Source organism: Mchenga conophoros, linkage group LG3, assembly GCF_057382185.1.
Source record: "Mchenga conophoros isolate Kocher_MC1m ecotype Shallow Benthic linkage group LG3, M_conophoros_male_GT1.1, whole genome shotgun sequence".
Lineage (NCBI taxonomy): Eukaryota > Metazoa > Chordata > Actinopteri > Cichliformes > Cichlidae > Mchenga > Mchenga conophoros.
In genome coordinates, this window is record NC_140528.1 from 54,317,457 (window position 1) to 54,345,456 (window position 28,000).

General features: G+C 41.1%; 2 protein-coding genes across 2 annotated transcripts in view; one reads left to right on the forward strand and one right to left on the reverse strand.

The window, feature by feature from the left end:
• The first annotated feature begins 1,835 nt into the window (after positions 1 to 1,835).
• On the forward strand, positions 1,836 to 25,173 carry LOC146579537 (FERM domain-containing protein 7). Its single transcript, XM_085263244.1, has 12 exons — positions 1,836 to 2,129; positions 15,751 to 15,855; positions 15,934 to 15,976; positions 16,104 to 16,182; positions 16,258 to 16,355; positions 17,809 to 17,923; positions 18,289 to 18,436; positions 18,833 to 18,928; positions 19,697 to 19,860; positions 20,373 to 20,441; positions 20,669 to 20,744; positions 21,055 to 25,173. Exons 1-12 carry the CDS (start codon positions 2,001 to 2,003, stop codon positions 22,288 to 22,290), a joined length of 2,358 nt encoding a protein of 785 aa, XP_085119370.1. The 5' UTR covers positions 1,836 to 2,000; the 3' UTR covers positions 22,291 to 25,173.
• LOC146579538 (serine/threonine-protein kinase 26-like) overlaps positions 24,760 to 28,000 on the reverse strand; it is a 50,067-nt gene continuing 46,826 nt past the window's right edge. The window contains exons 9-12 of the mRNA XM_085263254.1: positions 27,894 to 27,999; positions 27,566 to 27,622; positions 27,220 to 27,347; positions 24,760 to 26,983 (exon numbers count right to left, since the gene is read on the reverse strand). Coding sequence (XP_085119380.1) covers positions 26,968 to 26,983; positions 27,220 to 27,347; positions 27,566 to 27,622; positions 27,894 to 27,999 — 307 coding nt within the window. The 3' untranslated portion in view covers positions 24,760 to 26,967. The remainder of the gene's footprint in view (positions 26,984 to 27,219; positions 27,348 to 27,565; positions 27,623 to 27,893; position 28,000) is intronic.

A 28,000-nucleotide genomic window follows, 5' to 3' on the forward strand; every position in this document is an offset into this window, starting at 1 on the left:
CACATGTGACACCTGCACTTGTTTTTGGTCATTTTTCATGTTTATTTCTTTAAGTAATTGAAAGCTCAAAAATATTTAGTGTGCATAGTGTTAAACTATTAAGTAACTTGTAGCTGAAGTTTTCAAATCAACATATTGGAATAAAATCTGATCAAATATTTAACTTACCTCACAAATATGCTAAAATTAAAATGCAACAATAGTACCCGAAAATGAAAAAATAATGAAGCGGAAATGTGAAAAAGCTTCAAATGTACTCAGGTAAATTTGTAATTTTCATCATTTTAGTGTAAGTGTGTGAGCGTGTGCATCTATGACGGTAGGAGATGAAAGAAAGGAAGCCAAGTGAGGATGTGTCTTGACCAACATTTCATATGTGTGCCATCTCTCTCTCTCTCACACACACACACACACACACACACACACACACACACACACACGCGCAAAGTGCTCAGTCCATGCTGGAGGCGACTGAAGGCATTGCACTACTAGCCTACTTTTGGACAGGTCAGTCCTCTAAAAGCGTCCAGCCACCGTGAAATTCATATTATTCCCGTGAAGCACACACACATACATACACATACACACACAGCACACACACACACACACACACACACGCATGCACACACACACACCATATATTGTCTCTTTATATACTGAACATGCCTACATATTTTACTAAAAATGTGTTTTACAAGCATAAAATTTAAATATGTCCATAAAAATTTACTTTGGTAAATGTACTACTGATAGCTGTTGGTAGATGTACAATAAGCCATAAAAACACGACAGCACCTACTTTAACAGACTCATAAAGACATCTTAAAATTAATTTTATATTGAAACATTTTTCTTATTATATTCACACATTTTGGCCTTTTTTTTTAATCCAGTACATATTCACGTATGTGTATATGTATAGTGAATTATTATCTTTGATTCAGCTAACTACAGCATAAAAATGACAGTTGTAGTGTAGTGCATAGGTAGTAATGATGAACATGGATACATTCCTTAATATAAAAGAAAGATGAACGAAACAATTTCTGGTGCCTTTTTAGTCACATCAATACAGGATTTCTAACAGGTCTAAGAATTAATCCTTGGAGACCACAGAAAACCTCTGCTATGAGTAAAGAGTAAGTATCCGTTAAGTATTCAGTAAATCAAATTGCCCCCTGTGTGCTCATATAATGATCTGTTGTACTGTTATAAAGTATTAGATCATTATTACGCATGCATTGATGCTTACTGCAAGTAGAGCTGTACTCTTTTGATGTGGCTGATGTGGAGCTAATTTATAAACTATTTTGTATTAAAACGTAAAAAAAAAAAAAAAAAAAACAGTGAGAACTCCTCATCAGTAACACAGTGACAGTGTCCCGTTGAGTCCCAGTAACTTGTTAAAAAGTATCAAATCACCACATTTCGTGCAAATGATGATATTTTTAGTCTAAATAATCAACTTTTAAGATCACAGTGTTAGAAGTCACTCTAAGCACTTTTTAAAGGTGAATGCAGTGAAATGCGAGTAAAGTTTGTTTATTAGGCGATTTTTAAAGACAAAGCCCTGTGAGTGTAAAATAAATAAGAAATTGTCACAATAGCCAATAAAAAGACACAATAGATGAGAAGGTGGGAGCTGTATTACTCCTCTAAAGTACAAGTACATGAAAGTGTGTTTAAGCGCAGTAATATTTATGTGCAGTGAGTTTAATCCAGTGATTTCTCAGTGAACGAGAAGCTGGATGAGGTCTGGCTGTCTGGAGACAACGTCAGCGTGCCATTGCGCATCCGGAGAGCGCGCGCTCCAGCGGTAGGAGCGAAGGGGAGGATGAACACGATCGTGGAGGTTTTGGTGTTGATGGTAATGGCGGGGAGCGCGTGAAGCCGTTTCTCGTGGGATTAACTCTCGTGGACATGGATTTAATGGACGATCGTAGTTGTTTTAGTTGTTACTTCTCCTGAGAGACGCAGACAAACAGAAAGGAGCGGGAGAGATGGGGGACCGACAGCGGCGGACCGGGAGACTCGAGAACCTCACTACCAAGTCCCGGGTCTCCAAGGAGACCAAGCTCCGGTTGCGCGTGGTCTTCCTGGATGACAGCGAGCGCACGTTCGAAGTGGAGGTAAGCCCTTCACAGGGGGCAGTGAAAACATTCATATTTACTTTTCTGAGTGGATCCACATACAGCACGTGTCTCTCTTCAAAACAATATTATAAATGATCAAATGTGTCGAATATGCGTTTTAAATCTGTCTGGATATTATTTTTTCCCCGTTTTGATAAAGCTTTCTGTCACTTTGTTTGCAACTTTCTTCCCCTCCTTCCTGAAAAAAGAAAGAAATCAAAGAGGGGGAATCCACCACGGGCTCTGTTCAGACTGGATTCTTCTCCAACATTTACGCTTTAATATAATATTGAGGATTATTATCTGGGAGTACCTGGTCATGCACTTCTCTGGTCTGACAGGGTTTAATCTGCTGTTTAATATAAGTTAAGCCTGCTTTATAGACACTATTTTAGGTTTTTATAGCGTGCTTTATGCAGCAGAGAGTGTGTACTTGTACTAAAGTATTTATTTAGTTAGACTGCAAAACAGAAACTGACCATTTAAGCATAAATGTGCTTCACATTTATGCTTACGAGTGTTCCTTATTCTTAGGCACCAACATCCGACACAAACCCCGTGTCTCTGATTATCTCTGTTGAACAATCAAAAACAGAAGAAGAGCGCTGCAAGTTATATTTAAATAAATAGCAGATCTGTGGTCAGTATACTGTAGCTATACTACCATATTCCCATGTACTTATTTTTTCAGGTGGGTTTCAATCAGTGGCAAAACTGCAATCAAAGATACAAAAGCACAAGATTGCTGCACTCAATAATCAATTAATTTATCTATTACAGATAACTACAGACTGTATAAAAAGATGGAAAGAGTTTCAGGTCTGTCAATCTGGTCTTTCGGTGATGACGTATGAACCCTGCTTCCGGGTCCAAACTACTCTGAGTTTATTAAGGCTGTTGTGTTTTTAACATGTTTTAATGCTTTGCATCTTGTTCTATTTAATCTGAACAAGCACCTTTAAAAAGTCAGTGATAACTGTGAGACTCTCTCTGTGATTATTGCCACTATTCATTTTAGAGCTCGGTTTTTAAAACCTTACGATGTAACTACAGCCCAGCCCATGCAGCAGTATATGAATGTCTAACCTCGTATTGTGGATGGATTATCTCAGTTGTTCTCCTGACTGAAGTTTGGTCCGTTTACATGCAATTACATTTGCCCCCGGCAGCTTTCACAGCTTTTGTGACATAAAAGAAATGATGGATTATATGATATGGAGAACACACAGGAGATAAATGTGTGTTATGTCCTTTCCTGCTTGCACTTACATAACACCGTTTTACCTTAGTGGCTCACAAAGAGAACTACAATGTGAGTTGCTTGCCTACTAACATTAGCAACTTGAGTTTTAGTGTCATATCCAAGTGCAGTTTAGCACAAGTGAGGAGAACAATCAAAACCTCTCCCACCTGAGTTACTGCCACTCTTGACTCTCTCTCTCTGTTAGTTTGTCCAGTAAAATAGGGAAAAAGATGAAATAGGGAAACAAACTCTCAAGCTTTCTGACAACACTGGTACAGCTGTAACAGTTGATTGTTTGTCTTGCAGGTGCTGTTTAGCGACAGAAAAGTGTTTGTGAAGGCAGGTTTGTGTAGATTTATGCATTGCTAGGACTGCTCTCCCCCCTAAAAACTGAAATTAATGCATTAACGAGGCTCAAACCCCAGTTTCTTCATTAGAAATGGTGTGTTTGAACCATCTCCTGTCTAAACTTTCATTTTTTAAAAATGGAAAAGCTCCAAAATGTCTTTTCAGAAACTCTTACGTGGGCTGTTTCACATGGTAGGCACAAATGAGAGAAATTGTCTTTAAATATTAGTATTAGTCATCACAGTGACTAATACTGCCATTACTAATACAGTTTAATTTTCACTCAGCATTAAATATACTGATGCAGTCTTCAGTAACATAATGACAGGCAGAAGTCAGTTAAAAAATACCCTGTAACCTGATTTTAAAAAAAAAAGTTTCATTACAGTTGTAGGTGCTTCAGGATTGCTGAACAGCATCCTACAGGAGTGCTTCCAAATCCGCTGTTTAGCGTCAGATTCTCCCAGTGTCCCTCCGTGATCGTCTCAGCAACAGCGTGATACGTAGTCAATGTCACCAGCAGCCCTCAATGGAAGAGTGGATTAGGAAGTGACTGCAATGATTTGGCCACATCTGCCGCATCACCTTTTGATGCAGCAGCACCCCGCCCACTGGAGAATCAAGCGTGGCTCGCCTAAGAAGACTTGGATCAAGCAAATTGAAGACTATTTTAAACAATGACGCCTAACCCAAGCAAATGAGCAAGCAAATGTGAAGGCAAGAGACCACAAGGCCTGGGAATGCATCATTGACCAAAATGGAAACCCTACGGCACCCACAGCAATGTATTGGCTTCGTGGACAACCACCAGCTAGGGACAAAAGAAGAAGAAGAAAGATAGCCTGTACTGTTTGCATTCATACTTGTGCATTGATGTTCCTGATCTGCCATCAGGACTGCCTGAGCTGTTCATGTTGGACTTGGAGCTGATAAATGTTGAATGACAGCTGATTTTACTGTCACAGCAAACAGAAGACTTCAGAATCACCCCTGGCCAATAAGCGTGTTATTAGAGCTACGGAAACCAGAAAAATGGCACATGTCAACATTGTCAGAGAACTAGCTATTGGATTAGCGATGTTGGTGAGCTACTTTAAAGCTACCATGATATAGATTTCAATATCAAATCTATGCTGTGGGTGTGCTGGAAGTTGATAGGTACCTACCTAGAAATGTTACTATATGTCAAATCGGCGCACTTTGATAGGTCTTTTAAGTGCTCCTGTTTACTCCTATGCATTTCTGGTTATTCTTGAACTCATTTTTCTCTTTTATTAGAAGAGAGAAACTTCACTGCCAGGATGTGTTTTCGCAGTGAAATAGCCGTACAGCAGAGAAACGCCATCCTGAGGGATAAAAGCAGGCCACAGCATCAGGCTCTTACATATGCAGATGCATATACAGCCGGCGAGCACTGTGAGGGTCATGTTTTTTGACTTTTCCAGTGCTTTCAACACCATCAGGCCGACCCTCCTGGGTGATAAGTTAGCAGCGATGCAGGTGGATGCTTCTCTGGTGTCCTGGATTGTTGATTACCTGACAGGAAGACCACAATATGTACGTCTCCCACAGTGTGTGTCTGACAAGGTGATTAGCAACACAGGGGCACCACAGGGGACTGTCCTCTCCCCCTTCCTCTTCACCCTCTACACCACAGACTTCAGCCACTGCACAGAGACCTGCCATCTTCAGAAGTTTTCTGATGACTCTGCGGTGGTTGGATGCATCAGCAGGGATGATGAGACAGAGTACCGGGCTGTGGTCGACTCCTTTGTCACGTGATGTGAGCAGAATCATCTGCAGCTCAACGTGGCAAAGACCAAGGAACTGATCGTGGACTTCAGGAAGACCAGGAAACACTTGACCCCTGTTTCAATCCAGGGGGTCAGTGTTGACATTGTGGAGGACTATAAATACCTTGGAGTACACATTGACAATAAACTGGACTGGGCTAAAAACACCACAGCACTTTACAGGAAGGGCCAGAGTCGTCTCTATTTTTTGAGGCGACTGAGGTCCTTCAACATCTACCAGAAAATGCTGAGGATTTTCTATGAGTCTGTGGTGGCCAGTGCGATCCTCTATGCTGTTGCATGCTGGGGGAGCAGGCTGAGGGTCGCAGATGCCAACAGACTTAATAAACTGATCCGTAAGGCCAGCAATGTTGTGGGGATGGAGCTGGACTCCCTCAAGGTGGTGTCGGAGAGGCGGATGCTGTCCAAGATAAAGACAATGTTGGATAACACCTCCCACCCACTCCATGACATGTTGGTCAGTCACAGGAGCTCGTTCAGTGAGAGACTGAGATTACCGAAAAGCACCACTGAACGACACAGGAAATCATTCCTGCCTGTGGCCATCTCCCTGTACAACGCATCCACTTAACACACTGTTTGCTGCTACAACTACACATGTTTCTTTTCCAAATATTTATTTATAAGTGACTTATGTATGTATGTATGTATATATATGTATATATTGTACTATTCTTAGTTAGCGTATTGTCTGTCTTGTCTTAATGTTGGTTTAAAATGGAGCACTGTAACAAAAAATAATTTCCCCCAGGGATCAATAAAGTATTCTGATTCTGATTCTGATTCTGATATGCCATGCAGTATCATCACTGTGCTAGCATGTTTCCAATGTTAGCATGTCAACAATTCCAGTTAGAGACACATATAGCCATTTGGGGTTGCATCAGGAAGTGGATCTTTCATGAAACGCTGCCTGATCTATCTGACATTATCAAGTGATACCAAGCAGAAATATCACAGTTGTTAACATCTGCATTGCTAAAAGTTATTGGAAAAAGTTTTGTGGTTGTATGTACAGTGTGTCTCTGAACACCTCCTAAAACCTGAATGTTGTTACCAGCTTCATAAGTCATGTGGCTGTAAGCACATCCACCACAAAGTAATGACAGAGAATTAAACTTAGATGGAAAATTCAATTTAATTTTATTTAACCTCCTAGGACCTGTCGTCCACATATGTGGACATCACATTTTGGGTTATTTAGACTAAAATACTCAATTTTGCTCTACAAGGGCCTGATATCCACTTACGAGGACATTATACTGCTACTGTTCTATCAAAATATGAAATGAATATCCTCATATGTGGCTCTTATTTTTCTTTAAAAAAAAATAAGGTAAAAAATAAAATAAAATCTGGTAATTCTTTGTTTTTACATTCATCAGGCCCCAATCAGCCCAAATATCAAAGAGAAATTAAAAATGCGTGTCGTGGAAGAGTTCGGGTCTTAGGAGGTTAAAATCACAACAACAGTCACTTCTTGGTGACTTAATTAAGTCTGTCAAAAGAAAGATTTATTTTATTTTTTTAATGGGCCAAACAGCTGCAGATGTTTACCAGCTGTGTGAGGTGTAAACACTCTGCTGTCTATGAACAGCCATGTGCTGCTCTACTATCCAGGTCAGAAAAAGCAGACCAACGGGCCTCTTTTTCAACATGGTAACGTCGCCTGCAAGGCAGTATTGCAATCTAAAAAGAATCTGTGTGTGAGTGTGTGTGAGTGTGTGTGCATGGCTTGCAGTATTGTGCTAGCAAAGGAGCTCCATTTTTCCATGCCCATGCTTTCTTCCCTGTCAGTTTCCCAGCGGCCTCCGGGACATTAGCAGAGTCTGTACAAGAGGAAAGAGAGCTGAAGGAAAAGGCATGGATGGACAGAATAGGGAAAAAATAAAATGTGATAAATTTAGTAAACACCCTGATCAGGCATAACATCACAACCACCTGCCTAATATTGTGTCGGTCCCCCTCTGTACTGCTGTGGGGTCTTTACCTTATGATATAAAGAACCTAGAGGTGACTGTAGTTGGGAATTAGTGTGATATGAATAAAATTTAATTTAGCTTAATTTTGCTGCCAAAACATCCCTGACTCACTGAGGCATGGACTTCACTAGACCCTTGAAGGCATGGTGTGCTATCTGGCATCAAGATGTTAGCAACAGATCCTTTAAGTCCTGTAAGCTGTGAGGTAGGGCCTCCGTGGAACGGACTTGTTTGTCTAGCACATCCCACAGATGCTTGCTTAAGATATGGGCAACTTCAAGGCCAAGTCAACACCTCAGACTCATTGTTGTGGTCCTCAAACCATTCCTGAACCATTTCTGTGCAGTCCTAAAAGATTGATTCTATTCATCTGTATGTAGCATTTTCAGTGGGAGAAACGTTTCGTCACTCATCCAAGTGACTTCTTCAGTCTCAGCTGACTGCAGGTTTCCCCAATCTTATAAACAGTACATTTGCATAATGACTGAAACCAGCCCACTGAAGGAACAATGGGCTGGGAGGTCAGTTCCTTGATCATTAATATGCAAATTCTCTTGAGCATTGATCAACACCACTGATCAAGGCTCATTGATCAAAGATCACTGATGAATTGCGATGAGTACCATTCACAGAGAGTTTGGGAATGGCTGCAATCACAGCATTGTAAGATGGTGAAAGATGTACCCTTAGGCCCCCTCCTCGATTCAGAGATGGTCTTTCCCTTTTCAAGTAAATGGCCTCATTGACTCCGCGCTCATACCAGCGTTCCTCCCTGTCCAGGATGTGTACATCCTCATCCTTGAAAGAGTGTCCACTGGCCTATAGGTGTAAATAGACTGCAGAGTCCTGGCCTGACGAGGTAGCTCTTCTGTGTTGTGCCATCCGCTTCGCCAGAGGTTGTTTGGTTTCCCCAATGTATAAATCCTGGCAATCCTCCTGGCACTTAACAGCGTACACTATGTTACTCTGTTTGTGTTGGGGGACCCGATCCTTGGGCCGGACCAGTTTTTGGCGCAGCGTGTTTTGGGGTTGGAAAGCCACAGAGACCCGGTGTTTAGAAAAAAATGTGTCTCGACTGCGCCGATACTCCTGACACATATGGGATCACTGCAGGTTTTCGCTTGGGCAGCGGTTGTCTTTCTCTCCTGGATCAGCTGGAGCTTTCTTTAGGTGCCTTTCCAGCTTTGACAAAAGTCTAGCTGGGATAACCACATTTACTCAGGGCCTTCTTGATGTGATGCTCTTCTGCTTATGTGGCCGTTGTGTCAGTGGGGATGGTGTTCGCTCTGTGTTGTAGCGTCCTGATGACACCCAGTTTATGCTCCAGTGGATGATGAGAGTCAAACCTTAGATACTGATCCGTATGTGTAGGTTTACGGTACACGTCAGCTTTTAGATATCCCCTATTACTGATGGAAATCTCACAGTCTAAGAAGGCTAACCTGCCACTTTTCATATCCTCCCTGGTGAAGTTGATGTGTTGGTCCACCGAATTAATGTGATCCGTGAATTGTGGTCCATCCTCAGATTTGATTTTCACCCAGGTGTCATCCACATATCTGAACCAATGGCTTGGTGGTGTTCCATGGTAGGATAACAAAGCCCTCTTTTCCACTTCTTCCATGTACAAATTGGCCACGATGGGTGAAACTGGGGAGCCCATGGCACACCCATGTTTCTGCCTGTAGAACTGACCCTTGTGAAGTAGGTTGAATGAAGACACAGTTCCAAAAGCAAACACACTTGGTTGATGCTGAGAGTGGTCCTGTTGCTGAGGTTGGGTCATCCGGTAATCGCTTACGAACTACCTCCAATGCTTCCGTGACTGGGATGCAAGTGAAGAGAGATGTAATGTTGTACGAGACCATGGTTTCATCTGCCTCCATAATGACATCTCTCACCTTCTCAACAAAATCCAGGGTGTTCTGGATGTGGTGTTCAGAGCTGCCTACCAGCGGGTTGAGGATCAAAGCCAGAAACTTGGAGATGTTATAGGTTGCTGGAATTTATTCTGTTTCAACAGGAAGAACTGAATATGTTACTCATCATAGCTTAATGGTACAGAAATACACAATAGTGTTTGTTTGCTACAGTCTGCTTAACAATTATGGCAGCACCTTGTGGATGTTTAGCAAAGCTTGTGGTAGCTAATCCGTAAAATGTTAGACATGTTCTGTCATGCTGAATTTTTCCCCGATGTGCATGGTTCAGTCACTCAGGTCATGTTTTCTTAACCTTCAGATTAGTTTATCAAAGCTGTGACACCAAGACTGAGGTGAGTCCGCTGATTAAAACAGAGAACTGTGACGCGTCACTGGACCATGACAGCAATTTCTATGTTTGGTTTATGAACAACTTGTGAATAAAGCTTACACGCTTGAGTTTCCTCTGGAGTCTCTGGTTTCAGTCCAAAGCTTTTAAGGTTAACTGGTTTGGGTCAATGACTGAGTTTTAATTTGTATTATTTTTGCTACATCTGGCAACTTTGTGCCCTCTGGTGCATGAAATACTGATCCCTGGTGGATTTTCTGTGAACTGCATGTGTCCAATTCACAAAAGTAAAATAAATAAAATGATGTGAAAGAATAATAAGAAATAGAAATAAACAGCAATAATGCAAGAACTATATATCAGGGTAGAATTAAGTCCAAATATAAAATACAATTAGATGTACATAGTCATACTAAGGTAGGACATACAGATTGTACAGGTGTTATTATATAAAACTGTATCATAATGTGTACATCACAGTTCAGTAATCAGGCAGTGATTCAGTAGCCTGATGGCCTGTACAACCGCACATGTTGAAAAATAATACTTAACCAATATGTTGAAATTTAAACTTGTCCGTACATGATGAGCTGGACATGTTCAGTGTTACTGCTACCTCGCAATGTGTCATGACACCTATGACAAAGGTAACTCTGTGCCTGTCTTTGAGATTTGACAAAACTGCGTTTGTTCCTCTGGAACCAGCTTGAACGAGCTAACACTCCACTGCTGTATGCAATGAAGGCCCTTCACTAGTCAAACAAACACGTGTAAGCTTGTGCAGATATCATTAATGAAACTGTTTTGCTGTTTTCTGCTTTGAATTCACATCCAAAGTTGCACATCGCTCACTTTTTCCTCTGTTCTGCTCTGCTGGAAACTAACTGCTCTGCTGATCTGTGGGCGGCTGTTTGCTTCCAGTAATTATCAGTTAGGCCTATTCTTCTCTCTATAATCAGTTACAGCTGCCATGTCCTTCGTCATCCTCCCTCTCCCCTAATAACCTTTCTCCTTCCCTCATGACAAGTTAATGAGGGACGTCCAGTGACCCCCCCAACAGGGCACTAAACACCAGCTATAAGACGGTGAAGGCTAAAAAAAAAGCAAAAACGTGTCACTGCAGTAAGTGAACACCGCACAAACACCAGAGACAGGTTCAGGGCTCCATGTGGGCACACACTACTACTTTGATTTAATCCTGAATTAAATTTAAGACACAGGGTCTTCAAAATAGATAAACAATAAGGCAGTACTTTTACATGTTTGTAGTGTCCTTTGTATTTTTGTCTAATGTGGTTAAAGTGACCCATTCTTCTGATCTGACTCCACATTTCTATTCTTGGACTCTACTAGAAAAGCTTTGCATGATCCAGAGTTCAAAATAATCTTGACGATGTGGGAGATGCACCTGACTTTACATTTTCCAGTGTGGCTTGACGCCCCAACCTCGCTTTAACTGGACTTTCTTCTGATTGGCTGCCCCTTAAATACAAAATACTTAAATAACAAGTGATTAAAATAGTAAAATATCTGGTTATATAAGATTGTGACAAGATTGAATAAATATCAGTTTTTAGAAAATAACAAAAGGGGGGGGGGAATAGAGGAAATATAACTGTTAGTTTAAAGGACAGAAATGGAGGTAAAAACAGGACATATCAAAAATAATCACCCAGTTTCAAAGTGATTTAATTTCTGGCTGGAGTCACAAACTTCATATGGATGTAGGGGGTCACACCAATTAGGTTGGTGTGCAAACAAAAGTAGTAGCAGAAACTCTTAAACATTGTAATTTAACAACAAACATTAAAGGAAAGATGCACAGCTTATATACACTGCGTTCCAAATTATTATGCAAATTGTGTTTAAGTGTCATAAAGAGTAAATAAGTTGTTTTTCAATTAAACTCATGGATGGAATTGTGTCTCAGGGCTCTTTGTATCACTGAAATCAATCTCGGACACCTATGATCATTTGTTTGCCAGGTGAGCCCAATTAAAGGAAAAACTACTAAAGAAGGATGTTCCACATTATGAAGCAGACCACATTTTCAAGCAATATAGGAAGGAAAAATGATCACTCTGCTGCTGAAAAGAGTGAAATAGTTGAATGGCTTGGACATGTAATGAAAACCTTAGATATTTCACGAAAATTTAAGCGTGATCACCATAATGTTAAGAGATTTGTGGCTGAGTCAGAGCACAGATGGGTTCATGCAAATAAAGGCACAATGAGGAAGGTTTCTGCCAGACAAATACATCAGATTAAGAGAGCAGCTGCTAAAAGGCCATTACAAAGCAGCAAACACATATTTGAAGCTGCTGGTGCCTCTGGAGCCCTGTGAACATCAAGGTGTAGGATCCTCCAGAGACTTGCAGTTGTGCATGAACCTTCTATTCGGCCACCCCTAACCAATGCTCACAAGCAGAAATGGCTGCAGTGGGCCCAGAACTACATGAAGACTAATTTTCAAACAGTCTTGGCCACTGACGAGTGCAGTGCAACCCCGGATGGTCCAGATGGATGCAGTGGTGGATGCAGTGGTGGATGGCTGGTGGACGGCCACCATGTCCCAACAGGGCTGCGTTGTCAGCAAGGAGGTGGTGGAGTCATGTTTTGAGACAGAATCACGGGGAGAGAGCTGATCGGCCTCTTTAGGGTCCCTGAAGGTGTGAAAATGACCTCTGCAAAGTATGTGGAGTTTCTGACTGACCACCTTCTTCCATGGTAGAAAGAGAAGAACTGTGCCTTCTGCAACATAACCATCTTCATGCTAGTCAATGCACCATCTCATGCTACAAGGAACACCTCTGCATCAAATCAAATCAAATCAAATCACTTTTATTGTCACATCACATGTGCAGGCACACTGGCACAGCACATGCGAGTGAAATTCTTGTGTGCGAGCCCCACAAGCAACAGAGATGTGCAAACACAACAACACAAACGAGCAAAATACAAGAATGGCCAACCTGAAACTAATAAATATATGTACAATATATAATAGTGTATGCATTTCTGGATGTGTATACTAAATATTTCCCTACGTGTGTGTGTGTGTGTGTGTGTGTGTGTGTGTGTGTGTGTGTGTGTGTGTGTGTGTGTGTGTGTGTATACACATTTTTACAAATTAAATAGTAAAAAAATAAAAATAAAAATAAAAAATAATAATAATAATAAAATATATAAAATATACAGAGTTGAATATGTGCAAAACAAGTGGCATTTATATACAGTATGGAGTGCATAATGTTGAAGTTCCAGTAGTGAAGCTGAGGTGTCTATGACGTGTTCAGCAGTCTGATGGCCTGATGGAAAAAGCTGTCTCTCAGTCTGCTGGTTCGGGACCGGATGCTGCAGAACCTCCTTCCTGATGGAAGCAGTCTGAACAGTTTATGGCTGGGGTGACTGGAGTCCTTGATGATCCTCCCCGCTTTCCTCAGGCACCGCTTCCTGTAGATGTCTTGGAGGGAGGGAAGCTCACCTCCAATTATCCGTTCAGAGCACCGCACTACTCGCTGGAGAGCTTTGCAGTTGTAGGCGGTGCTGTTGCCATACCAGGTGGTGATGCATCCAGTGAGGATGCTCTCAATGGCACAGTGATAGAAGGTCCTGAGGATGCGGGAGCTCATGCCGAATCTTTTCAGTCTCCTGAGAAAGAAGAGGCGCTGCTGCGCCTTCTTCACTGTTTTGTTTGTGTGTACTGACCATGTAAGATCCTCAGCCAGGTGTACACCAAGGAACCGGAAGCTGCTCACTCTCTCCACAGCAGCGCCGTTGATGGTGATGGGGGTGTGTACTTCTCTGCACCTCCGGAAGTCCACTATCAACTCCTTTGTCTTTGCGACGTTGAGGGTGAGATGGTTGTCTTGACACCAGTGGGTCAGGGCGCTGACCTCCTCCCTGTAAGCCGTCTCATCACCGTTGGTGATAAGACCCACCACTGTAGTGTCGTCCGCAAACTTCACAATGATGTTGGAGCTGTTAGTGGCTGTGCAGTCGTAGGTGTAGAGTGAGTACAGGAGAGGGCTCAGTACACACCCCTGTGGAGCACCAGTGTTCAGTGTGATGGGGGATGAGGTGATGCTGCCCAGTCTGACCACCTGGCGTCTGTCAGACAGGAAGCTAAGGATCCAGCTGCAGAGGGAGCTGCTCAGTCCTAGATCCTGCAGTTTCCTGTCCAGCTTCGAGGGAACGATGGTATTGAATGCTGAGCTGTAATCTACAAACAGCATTCTCACATACGTGTCTCTCTTCTCCAGGTGTGACAGGGCAGTAGTGTCAGGGCTATGGCATCATCAGTGGACCTGTTGTGGCGGTATGCAAACTGTAGAGGGTCCAGTGAGTCGGGTCATTGGCTGCTATCGGCGTAAAAGGAGAGGAACTCATGTTGTGGTCCCCATCCTGACTTCAATCCTACTGAGAACCTTTGGAGCATCCTCAAGCAAAAAACTATAAGGGTGGGAGGCAGTTCACATCCAAACAGCAGCTCAGGGAGGCTATTCTGACATCCTGCAAAGACATTCAAGTAGAAACTTTCCAAAAACTTACAAGTTCCATGGATGCAAGAATTGTAAAACTGCTATCAAATAAGGGGTCCTATGTTAATATGTAACTTGATCTGTTAAGATGTTTTTGATTGAAATAGCTTTTGATTTCAGTGAAATTGATCTACTAATGCTGCAAATTCAACAAATGACTATTTTGAATTCTCTACAACCTATAAAATCTTTTGAAGCTCTGTGTGCGTAATAATTTGGAATAGTGCATTTTAAGTTTTTTATTTTTGAAGAACATACTGTTTTCATTGGGAGTTTTGTTCAGCAACATTTGAATTATATTCTGTTGGTCGATGACTCGAAAATGATACCGACTGTCATTTGAATCGACTATTTCGGAAAAACAGAGAAAAATATAATTTGCATAATAATTTGGAATGCAGTGTATATATCTGTTATAATCTGTTCATTATTTCCCTTCAAATGGAGCCACGTTTGTAAGGGAAATACATTTGTGAGTTGAGCAGCAGAGTTGAGTATGCGGGTTTTGTCCATGAAAAACAAGCCAGACCTTCTCTGCCAAGGCCAAACAATTTATTCTTGAGTCTTGTTTGGTTTAATTTAATGGATTGGATAATTGAAGTCTGAAGAAACAAGACATAGCAACAGTTTACAGTCTATTCATTGAACAAATGGACCTCAGTACCATGTGGAAGAACCATACACAGCCTGGTACCTCCTCCTCATGCTGGTCACCAGCTCGTTCACACACTGCTGTGGGATGGCATCCCATTCATCAACCAGCATTTGTCACAAATCAGCCTGTATAGTTGTGCTTTTGGCATTGGCAGAGAAGACCCCTTAGGTTTATATATCTATACATATCTGCCAGCAAACTGAGTTTCCAATGACCCAAAAGTCACTGGAATCCAGAGTCAGGGACATTAGTTGAAATACACCATTTTTACAGATTTGTAACCATGACGGCAAAAGAAATGTGTGAGACTTCATGTGAAAGGCAACACCTTCTAATATTTGAAAATGTGCCTAATTAACAAACTAGTGAAAAAAAAAAACAAACCTAATCTTAACCTTTCGCCTGACGTGTTCACCATTAGGAGGTTAAGTAAGACGAGCAATGAAGGTCTCAGTTTCCATGGATACAGTTCAAAATTTTCTGCCGTTGTCCTCTGTCATGCCTCAACTTTTTCTGTCTGTTGTCTTTTAATCATTTAATGTCCCCTATGCATATCTTCCACAGATTAATTAAATATGAAAGAAAAAAAATGGCCATGATTATGCAAACTCTCATTAAGCAAAGTATTAGTGGATAAAGTAACTGAGCTGTAGCACATTTTTCTGGGCTCCCAGGAGCACTCCCGGACTTTAGTTTTAAGAACGTCTCAATTAAAAAGTCCTATTATCCTTCTCACTTTAATTCTCTCCCACTCTTTCTTCCAGCAAAAGGTTTTAGGTGGCGACTTCTACAACAAAGTGTGCGGTCATCTGAAACTGCTGGAGAAGGAGTACTTTGGCCTGGAGTTCAGACACCACAGTGGCAATTATGTAAGAAATGCTGGATCACACAGATACGCACAGATCAGTGCGGGAGGTTTTTAATGTCTTAACAAGTTTCTGTTGCAGGTTTGGTTGGAGCTGCTGAAACCTTTGGTCAAACAGATCAAATGTAAGTCATATCTGTCCTAAGATTAGTGCTCTGACTTCATATTTCCTCCAAATATTTCCAGATCTCAACGTCTCCGTTGGCACCATTGTCCTACGTCTATAATCTCTTTTCTTTTCCCCTCTGTCAGACACCAATGATTTATTCTTCAGGTTTATAGTCAAATTTTTTCCACCAGATCCTGGACAACTCAAGAGAGGCCTCACCAGGTAAAGTCTGAGCATAGATGTGATATATGTGAAATGCCACAGTAGGTGTACTCATACTGTTTTGTGTGTGCACAGGTATCTTTTTGCCTTACAGATCAAGCAGGACTTGTCTAATGGCAGTCTGACCTGTAATGACAACAGTGCCGCCCTGCTGGTCTCTCACATACTGCAGTGTAAGCATCAAAGTGCATCACACCTGCTGTAATTTTTTTTTTTTTTTTGTTTTTGCGGAAGATTCAGAAAAGTATGGAGCCCCGCAAGGGACATGGCAGAAAAAAAAATTACGATGAAGTTTTGCGAGATCTCGCAAAACAAACTCGGGATCTCGCAAAACTTTTGCGAGATGTCGCAAAACTTTTAAGATATTTCGAGGTGTGAATGTAGCTATGTAAACGTCAAATATCTGCTGGGTTTACAAGACATCACATATTTGCAAAAGTGCTCCGACGTTTTTGGAGATCTGACACCCACCATCTCGAAGCTAATGGGAGGTCGAGACCTACTACAGCCGGGAGGAACACCGCTCTCCCGGCACATTGTGCCTCGACCTCCCGGTCGGCTTCGAGCTGGCGGCCACCAAAGAATGCGGCTAAAACTTTTGTGAGATCCTGAGTTTGTTTTGCGAGATCTCGCAAAAGTCAGTCTTAATTTTTTTTCTCCCATGTCCCTTGTGGGGCTCCGTAGAAAAGTACTGGAAACGTTCCTCAGACATTTTGGTCCATATTGACATGATAGCATTACACAGACGCAGGTGCTCATCCCAGAGGTGCTCAGATTCAGATGTGGTGATTGTGCAGCGCGTTTGAGTACAGTGAACTCATTGTCGTGTTCAAAAAAACAGTTTGAGATGATCTGAGCTTTGTGACATGGTGTGTTATCCTGCTGGAAGCAGCCATCAGAGGATAGGCATAGGCAATGGCATTTAAACAATGTTCAACTGTTTAAATGTGTATTTTAAGAAAGTATCCTCTTACAATTACAATTACAAGTTTCTTGGCCTTCACTGACAACAGTGGCACCTGGTTTGGTCTTCTGCGGCTATAGCCCATCTGCTTCAAGGTTCAGCATGTTGTGCATTCAGAGATGCTCTTCTGCATACCTTCATATCACGTTATTTGATTTACTGCTGCCTTCCTATCAGCTCAAAGCAGTCTGGCCCTTCTCCTGTAATCTCTGGAATCAACAAAGTATTTTCACCTACAGAGCTGCTGCTCGTGGGATATTTTATCTTTATTGGGACATTTTCTGTAAAGCCTAGTGATGGTTGTGAGGGAAATTCCCAGTAGATTAACAGTCTCTGAAATGCTCAGATGAGCCCATGTGGTACCAACAACTGTGCCACACTAAAATTTGAACTTTGGTAGGAAATCTATATGTTTACATGGCTACATGCATTTTTCTGCATGTGTACCTAATAAAGGGTCCGGGGAGTACATAGTCATTATATACATTATGTTTTTGAAAATGTGTTTCATATACTTAGTCAAAGATTTCCCTCTAGAGCAACGACCCACTCAGATTCTCTCCTTCCCAAATGGCCCAAAAATGGCGACTATGCTGCAATTAAATATTTAAAACGCAGAGAAACTAAATATGTGTTTGCATGCATTTGCATTTGTGCTACAGCAGAGATAGGGGACTATGATGAGGAGCTGGACTGCCAGCATTTGGAGATGAAGCACTATGTTCCCAACCAGGAATATCTGGACCACAAAATCATCAAGTTTCACAAGAAACACAGGTATGAAGTGAAGCAGAAGACACTGGTGCTCTGTAGTATGCGGACAGTTTTGTCAAACTAGTGTTAATTTTGACCAGAGAGAAAGGGCAAAGTATTAACTGGATGTAGGACTGCGCCTCTTTCCCCCATCCCACCCATAGATTCTTTTAAAAAGACGATAGATTTGAAAATATGATCGTTTCCAACCAAAATGCCACTTTTGAAACATGTGTTTGACGTGTTGTTTGAGTCTAACTAGGAGAAATTTTGTTGGAAAAGCAGAAGTGACTGCTGGGTCAAATTGGCAGCAAAACAACAGCAATGCATCCAACTCTCCATAAATCAGAGGCTGGATAGTAATTGTGATTCTTTGTTTCTGTCCATAGAGGACTCTCTCCAGCAAACTCCGACATCCAGCTGCTGGAGGTGGCGAGGAAGCTGGACATGTACGGAATCAGGCCTTACCCTGCCTATGATGGGGAGGGAATGAGGATCAATCTGGCTGTCACACACTCTGGAGTGCTAGTCTTTCAGGTGTGTCCACTTCCACATAAAAGGACAAATCTTTTTATTTTTTTCCATCAGAAAAATTTCCTCTTCTTCTAAGCTAGGAGTTGCTGTTTTAGCATAAAAAAGTTGGTTTGTGAAGTTACAACACAATAAATTTAATGGATCTAATAAACTAACAATCATTCATTGTATGCGAGATAAAACAAGATATGCGAGATGTGTAGAGATAAAACCTGAGGACGTCGGTGATCCTTTTTAGTTTTTACAGTACCAATAAAAGTTTACAATTTCCATGTGCATTTCTCAAAAATCAACTAACAGGTTTAGGAGAGGAACACTGTTTGAGGCTAAATATGTGTGCAGATGCTACACTACACATTACATATAATCTCTCATTATTTTTTTCTTGTGTTTTTCCAGGGAAACACAAAAATCAACACATTCAGCTGGGCAAAGATCCGCAAGCTAAGCTTCAAACGCAAGCATTTCCTCATCAAACTACATGATAAAGTTGGGGTGAGAAACTGGTCCAATTTGGGCCACACGGTTTTGCTTTTTGTCCTATGAAGATTTATCTTTGAGGGGTGTACCCTGCCTCCCACCCTAAGACAGCTGGGATTGGCTCCAGCTCCCCCGCAACCCTGAAAAAGGAAAAGGGGAAGCAGATGGATGGGGGGTTTTTTTTGTCCGTTATTCAATAGTTGAGCTGTTAAGAGTAGAAAAGAAAGGGTGGTGGTGGTGTGGGGTAGACATGTAGAAATGAGCCATGGGCCAGACTCGATCCTGGACATCTGCATTTCAGCCATATGGCATGTGGTCACCTGCTCTACCAGTTAGCTAAACTGGCACACCTACCATTAGTATTTAGTATGGAATAATGAGTGAGTTTATGTCTCACTCCCCTGTGAGTGAACAGGGGACTCTTGTGATGGATGCATGAAAAATGGGCAGGTCCAAATATTTAAGAGATCTTTGGAAGGAACAAAACATTCTGGCCAAAAGAGTAAGGCTTTTGTGGAGATCTCCTGGCCAGTAGTTCTAAGTACTTGTGAACAGCATGCAAATAGGCAATGTAAAGATCAAATCCGATCCATAGCAGCTACCAAGTTACTAATGTAAAGGTTCTACAGCTAAAGCACTGGTGCCAGTTTCCACAGAGCACCCTATGGGGGCTTTTAAGTTCTCCGGTAGAAGACTTTTTGGGACTTGAAGTGCAGACAGCATGCTATACAGAGGCGGTTGTAAATATTTGACTCATCATCGTCTTATTTCATGTCCATCCAGCCCTCGTGTAAGGATACACTAGAGTTGGCCATGGCCAGCCGTGATGTGTGTAAATCATTCTGGAAGATGTGTGTGGAGTACCATGCTTTCTTCAGGCTGGCTGAGGAACCAAAGGCCATACACAAAACTCTGCTGTCATGTAAAGGCTCCAGCTTCAGATACAGGTAAAATGCAGACAAGTGCACATAATGCTATAATCTGAAGGTGCATTCAGGCTTTTGTATAATACATATATATATATTAATCATCTTTTGCCCAAAATCAAAGTCATTTACTTCCAGTGTCTACTATGCATGAATTGTTCTCCAACCATTTAGTGGTACATCATCTGGATTTAAGCTTGTACACAAATATTTTGACTCACAAAACTTTTTACTTACCTACTCTTGTAGTGTTTGAATAAACCATCCTGAGCTTTCCAGCTTATCCAAAGGACAGATCATGTCGTGGTGATCAGTCTGTCCACAACTCACAAGAATCCCTACTGATAGTATTGGTTAGAATTGAACCAAACTGTGCTCAAAGTCATTTGCTGATTTATAAGCAAAAACCTGAGAAATATGATGGACTGTGAGCGTTTTTTTATTACCCTTTTCTTCTGATGAATATTCAGACTCTTTGTTTTCAGTCAGGTGTGGTAGTGTGTCCATCTGATGTTAGTAATGTTGTTTGGCAGTGGTCGGACCCAGAAGCAGCTGCTGGAGTGTCTGGGATCAGGGGAGAAGAAGCCTTCACACTTTGAAAAGTGAGAGAGAGATTTTATTGATGCTTCAATTTCCTTTTCATAAGCAAGAAACTTGCTTATGCATGTACTTCAAAAGCAAGGAGCTTTAAGTACTTGAAACGGCAACATATTTTATTAAGCCATCTTATGTAAAGGTCAAAGGATCTGGAACAGAGGAATATTTTGTGATCAATTTTTATAGTCTGTGTATAACATCCGTTATTTTATTCCTTTCTCTGTCTGTCCAGGATGTACAGTCAGACAGACTGTGACCCCAGACAATGTCGATCTTCTCCTGATCTCCTCACAGATGTCTCCAAACAGGTAATAAATATGACTGTTCAGTCTTTAAAACTATTACTTGACACACAAAGCATATTCATGTCTGACAAAATTAAAACAGCTACTGTTCTATTATCTGTTTTTAATGATTTTGTTTAATTAACTTGAAGAGCTATGGGTTTTTCAAAATTTCATTACATGTTCTTGGGCCGTTTTTTCTTCTTTTTTACAGTTCTCTGATATTATCTAATACATACATACTCTGATATCATATGAGCGAATTAATTAATGGTAGCATAATCAAAATATTAGTAATAAAAACAACTCGAGTGTTCGTGCCTTTTCTTCTCAGGTGTACGAACATTCCCACCCATTCCCACGGTCAAGTCGTGCTCTGGCAATACACAGCCAGGATCAGCTGGACCCGCATCATCGAGACAATGATATTGAAATCAACGAAAGAGTGGCTAAACGCAGCCATTCATGTGTTGAGGTCAGCCAGAGGCCTCGCCTCCTCTCCCAAGTCACTCCTCTTTCTCCATCTGTCAACCAGACAACGCCGCCTTCACCCTCACTGAAGACGAGATCTGCTTCGATATCTGTAGTAGAGGACGCAAGGGGGGTACGAATCGGGACACAGCGCCAAGCCCAGCGGTTAGCTGGTGTCTATGGAAACCGATCTAGACGTCGACCCAACCCCCAGCCACATCCAGATGCAGGACAGCAGCTGGTCCTTCTCTACCCTAACAGCCCTGCCTACCAGTATCATCCTGTCCTCCCATCGTTCCCATTAGCTGGCTCCTCGCCACTCAACCGACATCCCTACTTGTCGGAATTTGTTACCGTTTCCTCACTGGAACGAATTCCACATACAAGACGGCGGGATTATGTGACAATGGATGGCATAACACGGCCATCTTTTTACCCAATGTGTCACGATTCGCCATCTAGTTCACCAATCAGGAGAAACCTCCGCTCCAGTGGTTCAGGTGGGCTGGGATTGGCCAGAATGTACCAACCAGGAAGCAATGGTGCAAGAATCAGGGGCGTTGGACATACAGAGGCGGGTCATTACAGCGATGACTCCAACTTCCTTCCTGGACTGCCTCGCCGTGTAGCCAGCCAACCTGATGTCAAATTAAACCTCTCGAGGAGCTCAAACACTGCCTTTAACCCTGCTTCTGAGTTTCGCCCTCTTGGTTACTACCCCCACCTGACGCGCCCCTCCAGACCCACCTACCTCCCACTAAACTCTTCCCCTCTGCCTGAACGCCCCAGTTCACTATGTATGATTGGCAGCACTGCGGGAAGCTACAGCGACTCAGACCCGGAGGTTTTCTATCCATACTACTGCCCTGCCCCTCAGGTAGGCAAGATGGTACGGTCCGCTGGACTAGCCAGGATGAGGTTTTCATCGGGGAGTCTCCAACTTGATGAGGAGGAAGAGGGGGAGGAGGAAGAGAAGGAGCATGCAACAGCAAAAGAAACTGCAAAGAAGGAGCCAGAGGGTGAAGAGGAGAAGAAAGAAAAGAGTGAAGGAGGAGCGGATACGAAAGGAGCGGCAAAGGTTACTGAAGTGACGCTGTAGAAAAGATTAAAACATTAAAGCGATTGATGATCACAGTCAAAACTGGAAGGATAATTTAAAATAGCACATCCTCTGCAGACTGTAGATAACACGATAAATGTATTAGATAAGAAGTGTGTCGTTTTGAGGTGCACTGGCAGATGAAATGTATTTTTTTGCCTTCTTCAAGTGAAAACCTCAGATTTTGAAAAGGGGCTACTGTTTTAGTGGCTATTTTATAGGTGCAAGCTTACAAAAACAAGTAAATAAATAACAATAATAATAATAATAATAATTAGTATTTTAGAAATTAAAGATGTTTGACAAATTAAAGCAGACAACAATTTAATTTTTTTGTTAAGGTGTTTGAGCCACTACAACATTAACTCTTCAAACATTCCTTTACCAGAGGGGTATGGGCACCATGTTTCTTAAATATTTTCCCTCATTTCATGTCTTGATGATGATCATCAAATGGAGACACATTGGTCTCCTGAAGATGTTAATTTTAGTTGCAATCTGGTGACTGTGAAGTTCATAGGCTACTCCTTAAGCCGTGTTAACTATAAGGTAGGCCCATATATAGGTGGAGGCACTGTCATCCTGAAATAGACCACTCACATCCCATACAACTGGTCAACCAGAACAACTTTCTATTGGTTTTCATTTTTCGTTCCCTCTAAGGCAGGGGTGGGCCAATAATTTTTCCAAGGGACTACATGAGAAACTGGGACTGCAGGGCTGCATCAATTAAGCTTATTGGTGTGGCCATCCAAAAAAGTCCCAGTTTCTAACGTGGCCCCTCGGAAAAAGGAAACCGCAAAATACCCCAAATGTCTTAATAGAGCCAACAGATGCTCTAAGGGCCGAGCATTCTAGGCTGTGCTTTTCTCTTGATGTCTTTATGTGTGTCTTTTATGCAGTCTCTCACTTATTGACAGTATGGTTAAGGATGGCTCACCCAAACGTATCACTTTTCCACATTTCTGCAGACCAGTGCCTATGTTGCTTTTTTGCTTTGTAACCCCTTTCATTGAAGCACTCTATAGCTATGTGCAGTACATGTGTGAAAAGCATACCTAGGTTGAAAAAAAAAATGGATGAAGCAACTGTGACGTTAGCTTTTCGGCCACTGTTACACTAGTTTTTGGAGCCAGAATTTACCATATCTGGACAAGTTATCAGTTGCTGGTAAAAAAAGGAGAGTGTTTGGTCACAACCCCCCTGAAATCTTGGTAGATAAAGAAAATCTGTATTCCCCAATTGACTGGGCAGTGGATGCCAAGTGAGAGCCGCTAAATGAATATGGTACTGCACTGAAAACCTCTTTTTGATTGATTTGCTCACTGGCAGATCACTACAGTGATCCAGTTTGCGTGGAAGACGGAGACTTGACTACAAACAATCACCTAGTGGTGGTGAAACTCTGAAAAGTGCATCTATTGGAAAGTGTTGATTTTATCATCTTTGACGTTGCTAACCACAGGCAGCAACCTCCACTGCCAGCTGGTAAGGGAAAACATATTTTTTGCATACTAAATAGTTGTTGCCAAGGGAACAACAACCGATCTGTGTGTAACTGAGTTTTAAAGTACAAAGAATACGCCAAGAATCTGCATTCTTGGCATTACCTTTAATCGTCCATAATTGTCTATATTTCTATGTGATCATCCTCACTGACTGTCCAAAGTAAAACATAAGCGACATGTGTATCAACAAAGACCCTTGTTGCTACATCCAAAAAACAAACAAACAAAAAAAAAAAAACGCTAAGAGAGAATGAAATCCCTGTTGCCGTTTATATGCATTTATAGTTATATGCAAACACTAGCCATACCCTTACCAGTTAATCCAGCCTATCAAGCACTGGAATCTAACATTCACAGATTGTGTGGATTGGACTGAAATCATGTGGAGTCTGTTTTGATCCCACTGGACCAGCGAACTATTAGCAATGTGGTAGTTGTGCTGGCTTTAACCTTTCCCACAGACTAAAATGGTGGTCAATTTGATCCCGATCAGATCATCTGAATTTCAGGTTGTGTTATTTAATGTTGACATACTGCTGTATTTGGAGACATTATTTCAGACTAATGGCAATGGTTTAAAAACAGAGCAAAACAATAATAATAAATAATCAAACACCAATAAAAATAAATAATTTTTAATCTGTGTGAAAATGACTAAATTAATCTTGATGTCTGTTGGAAAAGGACCTTCTAGGACTTAAATATAAAGTCTTTGTGTGTGGGTATGATGCCTTCATAATGTTGGTGGAATCATTTTCTGGGTGATGTAGTTATATAATGTATTGTTACTTCTGTAGTAAAAAGTGAACTTTGGGTTTATATATATTACAGTCGCATTTTGTCATTAAAGGATTAAAAACAAGAAGACAATTGTGTTAAAATTAATAAAGTGCAAGATTGTAAAAAATATATAATAAAGGAACTCATAATCACTGAATAAAACCCAGTGAAAGCAGTTGAATCAAACTTAAATATTTATTCATAAAACTCTAAGTCCCGCTACAAAAAATGAGTACATTGCTGTAAAATCTTACATCTTTCACTTTACATCTACCCCTCAACAAGCATTGTATCCCTTATGATATATATAAAAAAAACGAAACAAATATACAGCGACTGAATTTTATATAGTGTCTTTGGTACAAACTATCAGTAACACCTTCAACTGCAGGTCCCTTCATGCCCTTGAAAAAACCTGCGCTACTTTCCAATGTTGTCTATTAAGGAAGATATCGTAAAACTTTCTGACACAATCTGAAACTTACCAAGTTTTCCAAAATGCTACATATAATGAAGCAGCCACTGGAAGACCTTTGTGTCATAACTACATGTCAACATGTATTCTTTAATAATAAAAAAAAAAAAAAAAAAAAAAGATTACTTCAATCTTACTGGGTGTGGGTTATCAAACGTAGTTACACTCACCAAATGGCAGCCATTTTCATCATTTTAACATCCTGTACCTCAGTCAAAAAGACTGGTCAGTGACTGCATGGTAACCTCCAGTTGCTAAGAATGAAGGCGTATCCTCCTAATCAGTTGGCAAGTGATAAACGTGTTTGCATTGAGTGTGTTGCACTGAAAGACTCGTGACTGCTTCAGTCACTTGCAGCTTGCCATGTTTGCCAGCAGTCTGCATGAAAGATGGCGACTTATCTGCAAACACTAACCAAACACCGAGTGGTAGTGAAACTGGAAAAAATTTGTAATGGAAACAGAGGACATGTGCCTAATGAAATGTATTGGTTTCAGTGGTAAGGCAAAACCTACAAAGGAACGTTCTTTGTTTCCAGTTGGCACCACATTTTTCAAGGTTTCATTACCACTTGGTGTAGTTGATCAGTGTAGACAATTTTTGCATCTTCCGTACAAACTACAAACAACTGTGGCAATCTGCTAGCAACCAAAGCAATTGGTAGGAGGTTTGCATTGAAGCTAGCAAGTGCAAGAACACTCCAGCAACCACTTGCCAATCAATCGGGGACTACACATTTCTTTCCCCCCTCTACTAGGTCACCGATTGGTCTCTAAGCCTCTGTGATTAAAGCCTTAACTGCTGCTAATTAGAGAAGGGCAGTAACAACAACAGCTATCTAGCTTACTGTTTAGCAAGCTACTAACTATTTGGCTAGCAAGACTAACATAACAAAATAAATCTGGACTAACAGTTGTGTGCTGCCAGTGGCTTTGTTACTAAAACTAACTAAACCAGCCTTATTCACATGGCAGCCATTTTCAGCATTTTAACTACTCATATCTTGCCAGCAACTTTGGGTAGCTACAATAACAGCTAGCCTACCAGTTAACAGGCAACTGGCTACCTAGCCAAGCTAGCCAGAGACTGGAGATAAGCTATTAAACTTGATGGGGAAATTTAAAAGTTTAGGAACATTTGGACATTAAAAAGTTCCATAAATTCACCACATTTGTACCATTTTAGAGTAGGAGGCTTTTCACCTTGAATATTCAAGAAAGTCGCTGTACAAAACAGTAAAATTGAAGGATCTACACTGCTTTAACAGAAACCACCTTGAATGAATTCTGGGATCAGGGAACTGTAACTGAAAGACATTACTGAAAAACAAAAATAAAAAACAAATGTAATATTGGCATATCATCTGTCTCAAGTGCTACTAAACAAGAATAAAGACATCTACAGACTCCAGGCAACTCATGACACAAAAACATGACACAAAAACATACCACTGCTGATGGACGAGAACCTTCTTTGGTATTACATTTCCTTCGTGAGCCATTTCTACAAAAACCTCTTAAGAAAACAAGTGACAGCAGAAAATGTAGAAAATGACTGATAACAAAAAGAACTAAGGCACATTATGGTAAAGGCAGATCAGAAATAAAAGCTATACATCAGATTTTATTTTCGTTATTGTTGTGGATTTTTTTTTAATTAACCATAGGGAGATAAAAGGTTTTCAACCAGCAGCAGGGAATTTATATGTATATGTTTAATATAGTGTATATATTACATTGGTAGTGTGTATGCGTGCATGTGTGTGAGTGTGTGTTGAGATGTGTGTGTGTACAGCAAGCAGATACTGCACAGCAAATCTGCCTTATTTTCATCATCCAGCAGCGTCACCGTAAAGGAAACACAGTCTCTCTCTCTTCATGTTTTTTCTTTTTCCTGGGTCGATCCATCCATCTTTCAATTTGTTGTGTATCTGAGGAGGAAGATATTTGGTTAACAAATGAAGGAGGATACAAATGTTCTGTTCTGAATAATGTAAAAGAGGGAGAAAGAAACAGGACGAAGGGCAAATAAAAGCATCATATTCTGGCATAAATAAGAGAATTAACTTCCAATAAAAGAAATTGAGTAATGAGAGAAGGTTGTCATAAATAATTGAAAGAAACAGGAACGCAACGCTGTATTTAGAAAAGGTTACACTTCTGGTACCTGGCAATGATATGCGTGACCATCTTGTCCGTGATGCCTGGACAGATATCTTCAGCTATTCGAATGTTACGTTCCAGCTCCTCGATGGCCAACCGCTGCTCAGAGTGCTCCTTGTGCTGTTGCTTCAACTACAGAAGAAGTTGAACAATAAGAATCATTTTTGAAAATCTTTTTTTTAATTTTATTTTAGCTCACTTCTCTCAGGTTACCACAAAACCCTCCAACAAAAATCAGCACAAAAGCCCAAAATCAATGGCAGGATAACTACATATTCCCTGATCCCAAAAACAGTGTCTGAAACAAAAGGATGAGTGTATTGATGTTTAGGAGACTTGTGTATACCAACCTCTGTGAAGACGGGGGAGATGACTGTGGTGAGACTGGCAGATTTACTCATCTGATCCTGAACCCAAGGATGAAGAGGACAAGAAAACAAAAGACTGTGAGAATCCAAGTTATACTGACCTCCGACTTCCTCATATTGCATTAAAAAAAAAAAATCCAACCCAGTACTAGCAAGGTGTAACTAATAAAGTGGCTGGTCCGGCTAGACGATTGAGACTGAGGCATTACTAGCGAGACCATTATGGACCATACTTCTGATTTGACTTTAAAATACAAGTAAAAACAACTACAAGTTAAAAAACAAAGTAACACACACAGGTGGTACTAACATTTCCATTGAGGATGGTCCTGCTATCTGACTTGTCCTGCTTCTTCTTACGGACAGTGGTGAAGGACCACTCTGGAGACTCGTTGTTTTCCTTATTACTAGATTCAC

What these genes read in the sequence shown, in the direction of transcription:
- LOC146579537 (XM_085263244.1), top strand. Translation starts at nt 2,001, where the DNA reads ATGGGGGACCGACAGCGGCGGACCGGGAGACTCGAGAACCTCACTACC. An exon ending in CTCAAGAGAGGCCTCACCAG is followed by an intron (nt 16,183 to 16,257) that starts GTAAAGTCTGAG and finishes GTGTGTGCACAG; the next exon opens with GTATCTTTTTGCCTTACAGA. An exon ending in AAGCCTTCACACTTTGAAAA is followed by an intron (nt 20,442 to 20,668) that starts GTGAGAGAGAGA and finishes CTGTCTGTCCAG; the next exon opens with GATGTACAGTCAGACAGACT.